General features: G+C 45.9%; 1 protein-coding gene across 1 annotated transcript in view; it reads left to right on the top strand.

Moving 5' to 3' along the window:
• Positions 1-18314, top strand: part of dner (delta/notch-like EGF repeat containing) — a 100716-nt gene that overhangs the window by 56815 nt on the left and 25587 nt on the right. Inside the window, exons 4-5 of the mRNA XM_050068042.1 lie at positions 13620-13783; positions 17780-17928. Coding sequence (XP_049923999.1) covers positions 13620-13783; positions 17780-17928 — 313 coding nt within the window. The remainder of the gene's footprint in view (positions 1-13619; positions 13784-17779; positions 17929-18314) is intronic.

Raw genomic sequence — 18314 nt, 5'->3', positions numbered from 1 at the left:
CTCCCAGCAATGGCTCAAATGGGGGGCCTTTAAGCCCCTCCAGAACCACCGCTAAATCCCACGGAGGCATCAGTGGTCTGGAGACAGGGAGCAGCCTGCACGCGCCCCTCATAAACCGGCACACCAAAGGGTATTGGCCTGCTGTTTTGTCCCCAAATCCTAAATGGCAAGCCGCTATAGCTGCCAGATAAACCTTAACCGTGGAAAAGGCTTTTCCTTTATCAATCAGGTCCTGTAAAAACGACAGTATCGCTGGCACAGAACACTGAAAGGGGATGTGGCCGCGTTCGAGACACCACCACTCAAACACTCCCCACTTAGAGTCGTACAGAGACCTAGTGGAGGGAGCCCTGGTGTTTTGGATAGTGTTAACCACACTCTTAGGGAGCCCAGCAGTGGTCAAATTGAGCCACTCACGGGCCAGGCCCACAGTTGCAGTCGCTCCGGGTGCGGGTGGAACACCGTCCCTCCGCCCTGCGAGAGCAAGTCCCCGCGCACCGGCAGCTGCCAAGGCTGGTCGCACAGCATCCGATATATCTCCGCCAGCCAGTGCATTGCTGGCCAGTGTGGAGCTATCAGGATCAGCTTGTGGTTGTGTCCCCTCACTCTGGCGAGAGTGGGGGGTATCAGGGCCAGTAGGGGAAACGCGTAGAGCAGCTCTTGCGGCCAAGCGTGCATTAGTGCGTCTACGCCCAGGGGAGCGTCCAGAGTGCGCAGAGAGAAGAACAGTTCGCACTGAGCGTTTTCTCTGGACGCGAACAGATCTATCCTGGCGGGGCTGTAGCGCACCCATATCTGTTCCGTGACCTGCGGGTGCAGCATCCATTCCCCGTATATCGGTGCGCCCCTGGACAGCAGGTCGGCTGTGTTCAGGGTCCCCAGGACGTGAGTCGCCCTCAGGGAGAGAAAGTGCACACTGCTCCAGAGGATCAGTTTGCGTGCCAGAGTGTGTAACACACGAGAGTGCAAACCCCCTTGACGGTTTATATACGCTACTGTCGTTGTGTTGTCCGTCCTCACCAGGACGTGGTGGCCCGAAAGGAACGGGAGGAAGTATTTCAGGGACAGAAACACAGCCGAGAGCTCGAGAAAGTTTATGTGAAGACGTTGGAGAGCCTGGCTCCAGCGTCCTCTCACAGACCTGCCCTCGTAAATGCCACCCCAGCCGGATAGGCTGGCATCCATGGTGACCACTTTCCTGGACGAGACAGTGCCCATGGACACCCCCTGAGTCAGGAAAGACAGGGCCCGCCAGTGGCGCAGAGCCGTCACGCAATCCGCCGTGACCGTTATCCTCCTTGGGCCATGACGCACGGGATCCAGCCTGAGTGAAGCGACCCAGCGCTGAAATTCCCGCATGTGAAGGCGGCCACGACGGATCACGAGGATGGCTGAAGTCATCAGACCCAGCAGCCGAAGACACAGTCTGAACTGGACGGACCTGTGTCGACGGAAGTGCGCAAGGCCAGCTTTGAATGTTTTCACTCTCTCCTCCGAGAGGCGAGCTGTGAATGGCACGGAACGCAAGGATAATCCCAGAAAGGATATCTCCTGCGTCGGAGAGAGTTGGCTCTTCTCCGTATTCATCACAAAGCCCAAATCTATTAGGTGTTTCGTGACAATGTGCGTGTGAACCCTGGCCTCCTGTTCTGACTGCGCCAACAGGAGCCACTTGTCCAAATACGTGGCCAGCCGGATGCCCCGACATCTGAGTGGGGCGACAGTGCACCGTATGAAAACCCTCAGGCTGAGAGACAGGCCGAATGGGAGAACACGGTATTCATAGCACACCCCCTGAAAGGCGAATCGGAGATATTGTCTGTGAGGGGGGTAAATGGGAATGTGGAAATACGCGTCTTTCAGATCCACGGACGAAAACCAATCGTTCGGTCTTACTAGACGCAGCAGTGCTGCATGTGTCAGCATCCTGAATTTGTATTTCCGCAGAAATTTGTTCAGAGCCCACAGGTCCAGAATAGGACGGATTCCTCTTCCCCCCCGTTTGGGAACGAGGAAATATCTGGAGTAAAAACCTGACAGACTCTGTTCAGGAGATACGACAGAAATTGCTCTTTTTTCTAACAGAGAGAGGATTTCCTCCTGTAAGACTCGAGCTGATTCTCCCTGTGCTTGTGACTGTATTACGCCGGAGAAACGGGGAGGGACAGCGGCGAATTGGAGCCTGTATCCCCGAGAAATCGTGCGTAACACCCACGGTGAAGCTGCGGTTGCTTTCCAATTCTCCCGTTTGAGAGAAAGCGGAGAAACATTTTGCAGCTCCTGCTCTATCACAGGAGGTCCCAACAGCGGTGCTGTGGCGCCCTCTTGCGGTAGAGCGGGGAAATAACCCCCGAGCTGTACTGCGCATGTGCGAAAGGGCATCGCAGGAACAGCAGGGCCTGTCACTCCGCTCCCCGGGAATGGCGATGCCCATCCCGGGGGCAGAGCCGCAGAGGGCTCGGTGGCCACACTGCTTATAGACAGGGTATTTTCGTTTGTTTTGGCTTTTTTTGTTATCTGCACCCTCGGCTCGTGGCCTGGCTGTGACAGATTTCTTTTTATTTTCACACTTTTGGGAACGTGTGTATGTGTGTGCTTGTGGACATGTGGCTCGGGGCGCAACAGCGCAAACCTCCGAAGCGATGTCTCTCCTCTCGCGGACTGGCTCTGGAGTGGGCAGCGGCGGCGTGGGACGCACACAAACAAGCCAAAATGGTGGGCCTGCGTAACGGGGAAAGGCAGGATGCTCCACCCGAAGAGAGGACGGCTGTCAGGCCGCTCTCTTTTTCTTCCTCGCCTGGGGGACCGAGGCCGCGGCGGTCGGGGGCGGCGGCAGCGGGACTGCAGTCGGGGCGGGAGACTTTCTGTGCCAGCTGACTCCGAGCTCCTTCCTCAGCAGGAGGGGCAGGCCGGGCTGTTGCGGCCGTTTCAGGATCTTGAAATGCGGCGGCTGGGAAGCAGCTTGAGCAAACGATTTGCGCTGCGCTGGAGGAGAAGGCGTGGGTGCTTTGCGGGGGAGACAAAGTTTCAGGGCTTCGTTGTCCTTCTTTTTTGCCTCACATCTCTGCTGCATCGTGGCCAATGCAGAGCCAAAGATACCCTCCGGGACAGTTGGCATATCCAGTATGTCATCCCGCTCCCCGTCAGTCAAGTTAGCGAGGCTGAGCCATCTCGCTCGCTCCTGAATGACGAGGGTTGCCATCACCTTGCCCGTGGCCTGGACTGAGACGTGCTGGATGCGGAGGGATAAATCAGCGATGACCGCCATTTCCTCCCACACGTCGGGGTCCTGCTCGTCAGCGGAAGCCCCAAACAGTTCTGCCTGCTAGGCAGTGAGGATGGAGAGAGCGCTGAGAGCTCTGGCCGAGAGCGCGGCTGCCTTGTACGCCCTCTCAGTCAGTGCAGACTGGAACCGCTCGGGCTTGGTTGGCAGCGTTGGACGCCTGGAGGAGGCCGCAGATAGCTTGCTCGTGCTGCCCGGGCAGAGATGCGCAGCTACGGGGGCTTCCACTGGAGGCATCGAGAGGAGGCCCTGGGCGTCCATCGCCTCGCAGTCGAGGGATGCTGCGCCCAGGATGGGGCTCCTGTTACTGTACGGGCAGTTACTCCAAGTTTTGGACAGCTCGGCCAGCAACTCGGGGAAGACAGGGAGAAGCTGTTTCACCACAGTACGGGCCAGGGGGAGCCGCTTGCCTTCGTAGCGGGACCGGGTGGGCTCCGCTACTGCAATCGGCCAGGGGACCTCCAGCTTCTCTGCCGCACGTTTACACATGTCGAGCAGGTCCACATGGAGGGAGGGAGCTGGAGAGCTCACCCCGCTTTTCTCCCTGTTGGTAGTGGGCAGCTTCAGCTCTTCAGCCGGGGCTGGAGTCACGAAGATGTCGTCTTCCTCCTCGTCCTCTGATATGAGGAACGAGGTGTCATCATCATCCGCCGTGATGCCAATCTCCAGCACGTCTTCCTCGGGAAACGGGGGAGCTCGGAGCTGCTCGCACTGGGCGTCCCAGTCGTAGCCAGTCTCCGGAGCTTCCCCGGCCATGTCCTCGTCTTCCTCCGCGGCTGCGCCTTGGTCAGCGGTGGGGAGAAACGGGTCACGGCCCACTAGGCTAACTTGGCGGGCTAGCCTGCGTCTAAGGCTCTTGACTGTGAACACTTTGCAGTGTCCACAGGACCCGGGAATCTCGAGGGCTAAGCTGGCGTGGTCAACCCCAAGGCAGGTACTGCACACCGGGTGGGTGTCCTTCCCCGAGATTTTATTCCCGCAGCAACAGAGCCGAAAATCTCCTCTGGTGTGAGGATCTTTAGCGGTCGCCATCTCGCCGACAAGCTGGAGTGCTAACGGAGAAAAAGGCAGTGGCTAGCTGGTATGCTAGCTTAGCTCGACCAACTCGAGCGTCCGTGGTGGGGAGCCGAGAGGAATTCCGCCGTGGAGGGGCTGGAAGAAAAAATACTCACCGGTCCGGTCTGGTGTAAACGGACAAGGCAGAAGCCAGAGCACGACACTAGCGTCCCGCGACGGAAGCTAGCAAAGATCCGTCTGGTGAACAGTTAAGCCAGTGAAAGCTCCGACGTGAGATAAGCTGTCAGGTGAGAAGAGGTTTTGAATTGAGGGAGCGTTATCTGCGCACACTATATATAGTAGGTGGGACTACTGGGTGCGGCACGGATGAACACCTTTCACCGACCAATCAAGATTGGCGGATTGAGATAAATGCTTCTATCAGGGCATCCCATAGCGAGACACCGAGTGAATATTATGAAGAAGAACTCCGCACCAGCAGACGGTGGACGTCTGTAATCCTCAATCAAAAGGAGAGACCGTCTTGACACTGGTTAGCCAGTTAGCACATTAACCACATAATCCAATGTTGAAGGCAAAGTATATTTACCATGCGCCAGCAAACAATAACGCAAACCATTGTGAAATGTTTCTTCTCAAGGGCTCAATGGATAAAGAAAAATAGTCTTACCTTATATGACACATTTGTTTTGGTCTCACTGCTTCTTGACTTTAGCTCTTTATTTACTTTCCTCAATTCTGTTTCTCTTCTCATGCGCTGAGCTGAACTGCCAATCAGGTTAGGTTAGGTTAGGTTATTTAATGTCCCCATGGGGATAATTGTTTTCACACATCATCAGTCAGGTTGGTTTCAGGGCAGCATACACAACGTATAACAGATAACAGACCCTCTTCCCACATATTCCCCAGATAACAAATAACAAATAACAAATAACCCTCTCCCACACATACCACAGAAAACCATATAAACATAAACATGACATAGACAGTGTACAGGGGTGAAATATTAAATCTACATGTTTTTGTTTAGGGCTGTGATGGCTGAGGGGACAAAACTTCTTTTAAAATGGGCTTTTTTCCAGTCCAGTACCCTGTATCTGCGGCCAGATGGGAGAAGTATGAAAAATTGGTTCAGGGGATGGTCGGGGCTGTTTACTATTGCACGTGCTAGGCGTGTGATGGCAAGTTCATTTGCTTCTGACAGGCTGGGGGTCGGAAGGTTGATTATTTTGGATGCTGTGTGTGGGATTTTGAGGAGTCTGTTTTTGCTGGTGACAGTGAGCAGGGTGAAGAAGCAGGGGGAACAGTACATTAGGATGGGTTGGATGATGCTTTAGTAGAGGAGTAAGAGGAGGTGGGGGGCCACAGACAGTGATTTCAGTTTGCGTATGATGTAGAGCCTTTGGTGTGCACGTTTATGTGTGGTAATGACAAAGTCGTTGAAGTTGAGTTTATTGTCTATGGTGAGTCCTAGGTATTTGAAACTGTTGACTTGTTCAACTGGTTGCCCTCTGATGAGTGTGCAGTTGAGTGTAGGGGGTGTCTTGGATGTGTGTATGACCATTTCCTTTGTTATGTCAATGTTTAACTGGAGGTAGGTGTCTGTGCACCACTGTGAAAACTGTGAGATTGACTGTTGATATGCTGTGATGGAGTTGTTGTCACTGAGTAGACCTGCTATGGCTGTGTCGTCTGCATATTTGTAGTATGTGGTGATAGGGGATGGGCTGCTGCAGTCATTTGTATAGAGGGTGTAGAGAAATGGACTGAGAACGCAGCCTTGAGGGGCTCCGGTGTTGGTGGTGAGGGGTGATGATGTTGCTGTACCTACTTTCACTGTCTGTGGTCTGTTGCTGAGGAAGTTGTATATCCAGTGAATGTGGAGTGGAGTAATGTCCAGATGTTGGAGCTTTTTGATGAGCTGGTGCCGCTGGATTGTGTTAAATGCAGAACTAAAATCGACGAACGCGACTGATGCAAAGTTGTCTGGAGATGGTGGAGGAGGGAGTGGAGGAGGCATGCCACTGCGTCCTAAGTCCCCCGTTTCGGCCTGTATGCAAACTGGTGAGCGTCAGAGTGATTTCATTCACCGACAGGCTCTGCTGCAGCCGACACTGATTCAGCATATTGAATCAGCCAAAAAAAAATAAGCCAATGGGGGCCAACACAGGGCAACGATGTGGGACATACCACATAAACAAGGGTGGCAGACGCTCACCAACGGCCCAACTTGGACCGGTGGTGAGCGTTGGCTTGGTGTGTCAGGGCCTTTAAAGATATAGTCCGGATAACTGATAAATGAGACTTATACTGCACGAATTGTGTGAGAGTTTGTAAATGGATGATATAGTTTTGCTGTTGTTGAAAAGGACCCCCTATGACTTTAATTCAGCAAGAAAAACATTTTTGTCATGAATTCAGTGTAACACGGGATGAGTGACTGACATCTAAGTGATCACTTGGGTGGTGAAGTTTTCCTGTACAAAGAGTAACTGTAAAAAGTAATGTTAACACAGAGAGAAAATCTTTTTTTTTTTGTTGACCTCCAGTTGATTCAGTTCTTACCTTGCTGACATTTCTGTTCATCAAGTGGAAGATGTCTTAGCTGGCAGAAATTCCTAGTAGTCTCCAACTCTGAATTGTAACACAGTTTGCTTAGTGACGTGTCACCTTAGTGATGTAGAAGTGTGCACATGAAACTTTTAACCTGTAGTTGTCACTCATACAGAGGTTTTTTTTAGCTTCTTTTTTGGATCCCAATCAGCAAAAATAACAGCCGAGCTTGCTGGACCTTACAGGCTATTGTCTGCCACAAAGAAAAAAGTAGAACTCCCTTTGCTCAGCTTTTTATCTGCATATCTTCCATGCAGCAACTTTTGCTGGCAACATAACACAGCTCTTAGCTTTTGTAACTAATAACTTTCCGTTTGAATCTCATCACCTCTGGGACCTGAGATGCTGTATTACCTGTATTACACCCCTCCAGGTGCACTCCATGTTTTCAGAGCATGTTTGCTCATAAACAGAATTACAATGGCTCTGTAAATTAGGGTCAATGAATAATGCAGAAGCAATGGTCAAGGTGAACGCTGAATGTCCTTGATGTTGCCCCTCATTATAGATGGCAGGCACGACTCAGGACCCTGATCACGATCGCAGACTGGGAGCTGCGAGTTAATCAACTGCTGCTGCTTTGTTTTCATACTGTATAATTACAAACCACACCTGAATGCAGGCAGTGAAGGACACTTATGTACAAACACACGTGCACCACTTGGAAATGAAGCAGTGTTTCAAAAGTGACATCGATTAAGAGATGATAATAATGTAATAAAGGTCTTGAATCCCAAGGGGCTGGTGAGAGATCTTGTTATACTCCTGCAGGTTTTATGTGACAATATCAACACTGATGCTGAGTATCACTCACAAGAATATTTATGGTTCTAAATTATAGTCAAATTAATGTAATTGCTTAGAATTAAGTTCATAATAACTGACTGGCCACTAAGTACACTTTAATGAGTGGAAGAAATGAGATGAAAGTACCAAAAAAATAAAGTTAAATGAAGACTTCCACTTTCATAACACTCATAAATGTGATCATCATTTTAAATAACTACCCCTTGATATGCCAAATGGCTCATTTCAGCTTGAAGTAGCAGTAGTTCCCTTGATATCTGAGCTTCCCCCCCCGTGTTGTCCCTCGGGCTGAGCCCAGACACCCTGTGAAGGAAAACTCATTTCAGCTCCTAGTAGCCTGTCCACCATCTTATTATGTCGGTCACTGCTCATAGCTTCACCTTCAGGCTCAGCTCCCTCCTCAGCTCAACATTTTGGGACAGTCGTCGTGCCGATCCACCTGTGACGCTCTAACTTGTCCTCAATCACGAACACGACCTAAAAATATATCCTGATATCCTGAGCTGTGCCTGGCAGGCCTTGTCTGACAGTCTGAAGTCAGTAATGGCTCTAAATGATCACTTTTTAATAATGTCTTGAATATTTGCTTTTGATAAAAATTAATTTAATAATTTTATCTCATTTCTACAGAAGTGTTTGTCGCTGGTGTTTCATTTTCCAAAGACAAATCAGGCTGTTTGTGGCCAACATTCGCGTGATTCCACTTGTGTGATGCAAACCATCCAATTGTTTTAAACATAAGAAACAAATTTAAAGGGACAGTTCACCCCAGAATCAAAAGTACATATATTCCCTCTTACCTGTAGTGCTGTTTATGAATCTAGATTGTTTTGGTGTGAGTTGCTGAGTGTTTGAGATATTCTGTCTTCTCTCCAATATAATGTGCTACCTCGTTCAGTGAAAGCTTACCAGCTGTGAACCGTGGTTGGGAACACGCTGGCTTATTTGCATTCATTTAGCTTGGCTCGTTATTAGCTGGTTACTAGCTTCTAGCAGTTCGGACCACTCCAGTGAGGGAAGGATAGCGAGGCATCCTGGTGCCTTTCACCAACAATGGCTTCATTGCAGTCTTCACCATGAAACAACACACCTGGCCTTCTCACGGAGCCTAGTGTCACTCCGAAGTCGCCAATATCCAGTGCTTGGGCAGTGACTTGTGCAGAAATCAACAAAAAAAGGTGTACTTTAACGTTGGCATGATACGCAGCTAGTTGCTGCTATAGTTTTATGATGCCCGGCGGCATCAGGACAAAAGTTAAGGCAGCAAAAGTTCGAGTGGGGTGGGCGGGATGGCTTGTGGATGGGTCCAACAACTTTCACCCAAGAGGGAGCTGTTCCCATCCTATAAGATTCTAAAACCTTTCCTAAACCTAACCACATGCTTTTGACGCCTAAACCCAACCATGTGTGGTTGTTGTTGAAGGAAAAAAAAAAGTCAATTCTCGTTGTTGTACTGACGTAGTGCATTTATTTTGAAAGAGACTATATGTAAACCTTAATTTTTTTGTGAAAACACAAGTGTATATTGAAAGAAGACAATGCATGTAACAGGCAGAACTTGACACGGCATCCCAGAACGTCAACAACCAACGCACCCAGGGTACCTTTCACATCGTGTGTNCTAAGTAGGAGAACTTGCAAAATCAGTGGCTGACTAAATACTTTTTTGCCCCACTGTATATTGAAAGAAGACAATGCATGTAACAGGCAGAACTTGACACGGCATCCCAGAACGTCAACAACCAACGCACCCAGGGTACCTTTCACATCGTGTGTGGACGTGGAAAGTCCATGACCAAACGTCGATATAATATGCCTCATGAGTAGCCCTTAGCTTATCTAGACCCTTAATTCTGCTGACTATCATCAGTCTTTGCTGCATGTGGTCTTCACCATGACACACCAGAAAGAGAGCTGCTTCCTTTCACACACAACAAAGCACACGCCACACACTCACAGGTTACCCACAAGGCCACCGCCCTTTAAGGGGAAAAAGGGTGAGCCGCTAACAAATGGGGCAAAATGGCACTCGGAGTTCAAAGTGCCAGTGCATCCACTGCCAGCTCACCTAGCACCACTGTGCTAGCTAACGTTAAAGCTCAGCCGAGGACGATACCATTTATGTTCACATCTTGTGCTGAGTAGATGCACACTTCCTTCTGTGCAGTGATACGGTTACTGGGAGTAGTTTGGTAGAAAGAAAATAGTTCTTTGAAAATAGTGCTTTGGCGTTTTGAGCACCACAAGCTGAGTGCCATCTAGTTCCATTATATTGAGACACGGCAGACATCTTTACAGCTGATATCTCCAACACTTGGCAACTGACACCAAATCTATTTAGACTGATAAATAGCACTACAGGTAAGAGGAAAAATATGTAGTTTTGATTTTGGGGTGAACTGTCCCTTTAAGTGATTCATTAAGTAATGTATCAGTTATTTTAAGTCTTCTTTGTCATTGTACAGCACCTTCAGCTGCAGCTCTTTGTATTAAAAATACTGTAGAGGTAATAATAATAATTAATCTTTTAGCTAAGCAAGCAGTTATTAAAACAGACACAAAGGCTGAGAGGATAATCACTGATCTTTTTTTTTTTGTTTGTTTTTGTTAGTATGAGACTGATTATTTCTGATGTGGGAGTGAGGTTAAAGGGGTGTTTAAAAGCATTTAATCAGTGAAGAGCCTCGTTGAAACTGTTCAGCATCTCTTACAGCCCTGCATGGTTGACGCTCTGCCCGACTGTCTCTTGTTCGTGAGCGTGGTAACTCAGCCTGGCTCCGGTTTTCGTTGTCTCTTCAGCGGGTTAGCAGCTGTTGGAGCTCAGTGTCTCTGGCAGGGAACATGGTCTGCATTGTTCTTCTCATTTTGCCCAGCGAGAGACTGCACTGCTCTGCCCACATGTTTACAAATGCAGTCATAAGCCTCCTCAAGATCATCCCTCTGAATCCACAATGCTCAGCTGCAGAGGGTATTTAGACAGAGAAATCTATTTGGGCTGTTGGGATGACTTATTTGTAATTGTTTCCTCATATAGATGTGTTCAGTGTTAGCTGTTTCAGAGGTATTTTATCAGAATAAGTTAAACCCTTTTATCATCTCCTTGACACCCTAAGGGTTGGTGCTGGAAGAAAGCTCATGTAGTGCCCAAAGCAGGAAGGGTTAACTCATGGGGAGCATGGATTTGGTCTGTAAATTCCACCTGTCTGCCTATTTGATTTTGATACATCTAATTGATTATTGATGGTAGTGTAGGGAGGAGAGACTAAAGTTAAAGGCATTAAAGCACCACTCCAATCGCTGTCGCTTCCTGTTTTTCGGTTAACGTTGTCTCTCAAACAGAGAACGGGATTGTGGTTAATAATCAGATGTAATCCATTACTATGGCAACCAGACCTGGCATATGTGTCAAAGTGATAGCATACATGTTAGCATGGATAGCGATAGTGGTCACTCTAACAAGTAATGAGGCAAAGGATTTTCCTGCACCTCCTCCACCCGAAGGACTTTTTTTTTTTTAAAGATATTTTTTGGGCTTTTAGCCTTTAATGGATAGGACAGACAAGTGTGAAGGGGGGAGAGAGAGGGGGTGTGACATGCAGCAAAGGGCCACAGGCTGGAGTCGAACCCGGGCCACTGTGGCAACAGCCTTGTACATGGGGCGCCTGCTCTACCACTAAGCCACCAGCGCCCCCTGAAGGACATTTTTTAACTATTTGTATAGTAAATATTTAACTGACAGTTGATATGGGCAACTATTTTGTATGCAAGTCTCCATAATGCCAGCAAAAAGTTAACAAAATACCCTAGTTTCAAATCAGTATTTCCTGTCAATTCATAATTATCTTTGAAAAGTAAGTTAGCCTAACTCTGTATCAGCAGCTTTGTATCAAACAGGGCCTCCATGTTGGGGTCTTAATCACCCTGTCAGCATTTATTTTGCTAGTACTAGCCGGTGGTTGCTTAGTAACTTTGTCCTTTACATAGCCTACTGTAGTCTGTCGACATATCCTGACAGGATATCTGTAGGATATCCAGTGAATTAGTGCCCCATAATTGATGTTACATACTTAATTTCTAGTTATGTGCTTACTTAAAGTTACGTAGATTGATTGATTGATTTTTTTCTTTTTTTTATTTTGTATCATGCACACTTTCATGTGCCCTATCTCATGGCTTTACAAGACAAAATTACAATGACGTTGCAGTAACAATCCAAAGTACATGTTATTTTACTGCTCAGTCCAGAAACAAAATACTCTGCCTTCTATCCCATGCCTGGTAAAGAAACTCAGCCACTAAAAAGGTTCCCTTTCTGAAACAAAACTAAAATTTGTCATCATCATCCAACCATAATTACTCAACATACATAGAAGTCATTCTAGTGAAAAGTACATTCCTTATGTCTTCATATACAGGAAGGTAGATTCGATTTAGGCAAGTATAGTTACATATGTTAGGTTTAAGAAAAGAGAAATGGTACAAATGTACCTTAAAATAACTTAAAGTTCACTTGGTTTCACACGGTCCTGAACACCCGTCTCCTGGGGGAAAGTCCTAGGCTCTTTGACACGTCTGCAACCCAAACCTGTCTCCTTACACAGACTTTCTGTCTTTATACTACTCCCTTCTTTACTCCCGTAATTGGTCTACCACATTCTCACTCTGACCTTGTCACATATTGATGTTTGGTCATAGACTTTCCACGTCCACATACGAGGTGCAAGGTACCCTGGGTGCATTGGTTGTTGATGTTCTGGGACACTGTGTCGAGTTCTCTTCTTTCAAGATACACTTCCGTTTTCACAGGAAATTTAACATTTACATACAGTCTCTTTCAAAATAAACACTCTATGTTCGTACAACACTGCGACTTGGTGTTTTTTTCCCTCAGCAACAAACACACTTGGTTGGGTTTAGGCAACAAGAGGAGGTGATTAGGTTTAGGAGATAAGAACAGGGTTTGGCTTTAGACTAATGAACCTTGTCAGGAAATGACTCAGAAAAATATGAAATATCATAAAAATTCCAAAATACATTAGAGTGGGGCTTTAAAAATGGACAGCAGTTTTGTGATGCGTATCAGTACAAAATGAGCCACGTTTTAGTATCAAAGTGTCTGTCCACACTTTGCACTTTCTCTTTTCTACTCGTCTCTCTTCATGTTGAACCTGCTGCTTCCTCGGTTTCTCTGTTGGTCTGTTTTTCACTAGTTTGTACAAATTGTCTGAGGTCCTGATTAATGATGGCCCTGACCACCCTGGGTGTGTTTCACAGCTCATGTTCATGATGGTCACAGTGTTTCCACAGGAAACAACTTTCCTCCCACTGAGTCCAAACCACTGGCAGCCATTACTCACTCAGACCTGTCTATGATGCCAGGTTGGCCTAACAAACCGGAGCATCTTAATCATGAGCCCTGGGTTCAAACGTGGGACAGTGTCCACCAGTAAGACACTGACAGTCAGCTTACTGTGGTGCTACTGACTGATATGAGTAGAGAATGGAGGGTGATATTTTATTAAGCTTCTTATTTTGACTAATAGAGGGATTAGAAGAAGTTGGGAAGTTGATAAAGAGGATTAGTTTATTTATCTTATCTTTCATGCTGATTGTGTTGATATTTTAAATCTGTTAAAGATGAATCAAGTGTTCACTGGATGTACAGAATAACAGTGCCGCAATTTGTGGATTGTCTTGCTAATATTTTATTTAGTCAATATATTTTCCATTTGCATTATTTAAACTGTGAATATAAAGATATCATGAAATATATATACATCTGTAGTTGGGGTCAAACTGTGGAGCAAGCCCACAATAATCAGATTCTCTCCTGATTCTCCTTCCTCCTGTATGTCTCTGTCCTCCATCCTTCTCTTCCCTACTTTGTCCCTCCAACTAGAGTGGTGGTGAATGCCAGTGGAGCTCCAGTGCTGTGGCGTGTGAATGAAGAGGGTTTCCTGCGTTCCTCCATCTTGAATGGCACCACGATGTCATTCCTGCAGGCCCAAGATGGACTGGTGGTGCCAGACCACTCGCTGCCCCTTGGACAGAACTACTTCCTCAGTAAGATGCTTACAGTCTCCTGTACAAGCGTATGAAACGGTTTTCAGCAGCTGTAACTGACCCTTCGCTAAGCCCACACACAGCTGATTCAATATCAGCAAAGTTCCCCTGCTTCCCTTCACTGGTTCCTGTACAGCAGGGTCGGTCTTTGTTTCACTGTTGTAATCATTAAAAAGCAAAAGCAGCATGTTTATACATTCAGTAGGCTATATCTTCAGTAGCTAGCTAGCTAACCCTACACTTTTCAGGGTTTGATTTTGGTTTTGGAACAGGGAGGAAACATATATCTTTTTCCAACCTCTCCAGGTAACGAGTATCATTAATACGCGACGTGCCCCAGACACAACATTTAGCTCCAAATCCACAAAACCAGCCTGAAAATGAAGGAAATCTGAAACGATTGCATTAGAGTCAATGGAGCACAGCTGAGTTGTTTTCTGACCCTGGTCTGAGCCGGCCCAATGCTATACTATGATTGGTCCAATTGCGTTCAGGGGCAGGACCAGGAACCAGGGGACACATCTCCCTCAGTATTTAGAACATGTGCATTTGTCCCCCCAATAAAAACATGAAAGTAGCAGAGGAATTTTATTTGACAGAATTAAAGACATTTCAGCCATAAACTGACACAGTAAAGGCACAAATTGGTGCATAAAAACCACCAGAATGCAGGAAAGTAAGTGTTTGACACTCTAGACCTCAAACTGCTTGTTTCTTATGTGTTGAAACAAAGCCTACACCCTTTGTTAACAAATGGCTTAGAGGCATTCAGGTTTACAAAAGTTCATTAGCTAAACTGAAATTCTTAATCTTAACCACTATTTATCATTTTAATTATACTTTAATTATCTCTGTTTTTCATTTAATTTGTGTGATCGCTCATCCAACAACCGTACAGACGCAAAACAGTTTTGAAATACCTCCAAATAGCTCATTTACAGCCGAGCCAAAAACATCTGAGGATTAATGAATTTAAATAAATTGTATTTACAGCATTTATTCCTGACATGACATTGGGGAGCATCGCATAATATTAGCATATATCAGTCAGAATATTTGCATTTTGAAAAAACAGCAAACAGATATTTATGCTGATATTCCGTCTGTATTTTAATACTGAGCTTCACACACGCACACACAGATGTTGTGAAAGAGTAGTGACACCAGTGGGTGCTGGAGGAAGGTAATTGGAGTCTCACTCTTTGAATGAAAGGCTCGTCTGACCTGTGTGTGTGCTCAACATACCTGATGCTGTTTCACTACGCCGCCTGTCTTCTGACCTTGACACGTCTTCTAACTGTGGCAGCACAGCCTCTGCATCGCCTGAGAGAGACAGAGAGACAGGGGGAGATGACATTGGGGAGTTAAATCAGAGGGGAGGACGGATAATGGAGGGTGGGACAGAGGAAGAGTCAGATAAGGAGGGAGAAAGACGAGGAAGAAGAGATGGCAAGACGGAAAGGGATTAGAGAGAAGGACAGAGGATGCAGAGAGAGGGAAGAGTGAAGGTCAAACTGCAAGAGGAAGAGGAAGATGCATGCGAAGCATCGGTAAGGAGGGAGGAGCGGTGACATTGCATTTCCCTCTTCTCACGTCACTGTGTCTGAATGTTGGCAATGTGCTTTCACCATCTGATGGAGCAGTGACTCTGCAGGTCCAACGTTTGATGTCATTGGGCCGACGATCGTTTGGTCAGGGGTGACAGAGAAGCACGAGTTGTTTTATCGCTGCCCCGATTGGCTGGGGAAATTGCATCGTCAGTGTCTCGTCACTGGTCGACTCGTAGCTTATTGGCTCAGATTGGGCTCTAAAAAATGGCAGTTAATATTCACCATGAGGCTATTTTTATCCGAGCGCCCATGTAACTGTCAGCTTTGATTGACGATATAATAAGAGATGTTCTGAACTTATAGACCCCGAGAGACAAGACAGAGAGGCACACGCTCTATTTTGGTCACAATGAAGAGCTTCCTGCTCCACATGTTGTCTCAACACCTTTAGCCACGTGGGGGTTGATTGTTTCTTGGCAGCAAGATACTTTACAGGCAAAGGATCATTTAAAATCTGTCCTAAAACATTTGCTGCCAGCAGCTCCATGAGGCTGTACATAGACTCACGCTAGCAATGATGTTTGGCATGTTTACCATGTTCAGCATCTTGGTTTAGTGTGTTAGCATGCTAACATTGGCGTACTTATTCATTTATTATCAGGGACAGTGCACACTGATAAATGTGCCACTGTTAGCCCAAAGGCTCATTTTCAACTGCTGTCCCTTGGCTAGACGTTAAGTTGGCCAAAAAGAATCAGCACTAAACACAAAGTACAGCCAAGGCTGATGAGAATATTTGATTATTATCATTAGCTTGGCAGGTATAGGAGAGAAGAAAGTACTGCAGGGATTAATAAAGTACCTACCTAGTGTTTAGTGTCTGCGGTCCTATTAGAAGAGCTGAGGACATCATAGTCTGTAAATACCTGTAAATCGACCAGCTCAGTGGCCTAGTGATAGTGTCCGCCCTGAGACTGGGAGGTCATGGGTTCGATCCCCAGTCGGGTCATACCAAAAACTACAAAAATGGGACCCATTGCCTCCCTGCTTGGCACTCACCATCAGGGGTTGGAATTACTGCTACTCACCGCTCCCTCAGGGGATGGGTCAAATGCGGAGAACAAATTTCACACACTCAGGTATGTGACAATCAGGGGAACCTTTAAACTTAAACCTCCAAAAGGACCCAAAAAAAACTTACTTTTTAAGCATAACATTCTTTTAATCTTAATATTTTTATTCTGTTAGGTGATGCAGGCAAAAAACAAGTGAAAGACATGACAGGGACAACACTATCCGGGATGCTCCATGACGTGTCTGAGGTGTAAAAAACAATTAACACAAAAGACAAACACAGGCATACTGGCACATTGGTACAATGTATGTTCAGGGTGTTGAATGCCATTTTGTGTGTTTGTGTGTTTGTGTATGTGTTGACAAAGTTGATGAAGCAGTAAAAAAGGGGAATGAGTTGGAACGAGAAGAACAGAGGATAGGGAAATAGTCAGTAGATTAAGCAAAATAAAGTCAGAAAAAAGAAAAGTAAGACAGAAAACAAATAAATAAAATTTTAAAGGGGAAATACATAAATTAAAAAGAAATTATCTCAAATTCTCCATTGTTAATTCTTTTAAAAAATGATCTTAATATTTAATCCCACCGCCCCTTTTTTCTAACCAGTTTTTTTCAGCAATTTGCATGTATGATAGTACAGTAGCACAGTGTCATGTTTTTCTTTATAAACAAAGTTATTAACCCTTTTACCCCCCAACAATGCCCTCCCACCATAAAAGAGCAAAGTAATGATAAATGAATAACATTTTAAGAAATGATTAAGTAACAAACATACATGCAAAGCAGGTGTGCAACAAATTTAAAATAAATAATTAAGAAATAAATGAATATATAAATAAATATTAATAGAATAAAAAATAAGTCAGCCCATATCTTTTCCTCATATTGCCTTTTATCCATTGTATTGCTGTATTTTGCTTATATTGTTGTATGTTATGTTGTTATGTATTTTATTTTAAAGGTGCTATATGAATTGATTAAGTTTAAGTTTTAAGTTTATTTGGTCCTGAATCAAACTGATGGACTAATTGAAACCTGATAATAATGAATGACCTAAATTTCATAGAATGTCTTTTAAAAGAAATTTCTCTCAAAACCACAAATGTCAACCTCATGGTGGCACTAGGAAATGTCAAGGGAAGTCAGCAGGGTTCATCCTCTGAGGATCATGAATGTCTATAAAATGTGTAGCAGTCTATCCAATAGTTGTTGACATAGTGGTGGACTGAATGACAGGCCAAGTTTGCCGTCCCAGGAGTCATACCACCAGCAAGTCCTTTTCTGAAGACATGGGGATCATTATTTAATACAACATATATGAATAAACCGGCCACATGAATAGTTTATAAGGCCCTCAACTCTTCTGTGACAGGTGTGTTGCGAGTGGGCGCCCCCACAGCCCCAGAGGTCACCCTGCGTCTCAACCTGACGGTGAAAGCCAGCAGCTGTGTGGAGCCCGGCAGCAGCTTCAGTGACCCTCAGTGCTCTGGGAAAGGCAAATGTATCACACAGCCCTCAGAGGTAAGAGATAACGTTTCTTCTTATCAAGAAAACACGTGAGCTTCAGTGTGAAAGGGGAAAAACCCCACAGTGTTATTATACTTGAATAGAAAATATTATGGTGGCCACAAGTCCTCAAATACAAATTTGGCAGTGAGGTAACACATCTTAATTAGAACTGCAACCTCTAGGCTGGATTACTGTAACTCGCTATTATCAGGTAGCTCTAGTAAGTCCTTAAAAACTCTCCAGCTAATTCAGAATGCAGCAGCACGTGTACTAACAGGAACTAAGAAACGAGATCATATTTCTCCTGTTTTAGCTTCTCTGCACTGGCTCCCTGTAAAATCCAGAATTGAATTTAAAATCCTACTGTTAACTTATAAAGCTCTAAATGGTCAAGCTCC

The sequence above is a fragment of the Epinephelus moara genome, chromosome 2 (assembly GCF_006386435.1).
Source record: "Epinephelus moara isolate mb chromosome 2, YSFRI_EMoa_1.0, whole genome shotgun sequence".
Lineage (NCBI taxonomy): Eukaryota > Metazoa > Chordata > Actinopteri > Perciformes > Serranidae > Epinephelus > Epinephelus moara.
The sequence above is the reverse complement of the archived record's forward strand: the minus strand, read 5'-3'. Positions and strand labels throughout refer to the sequence as shown.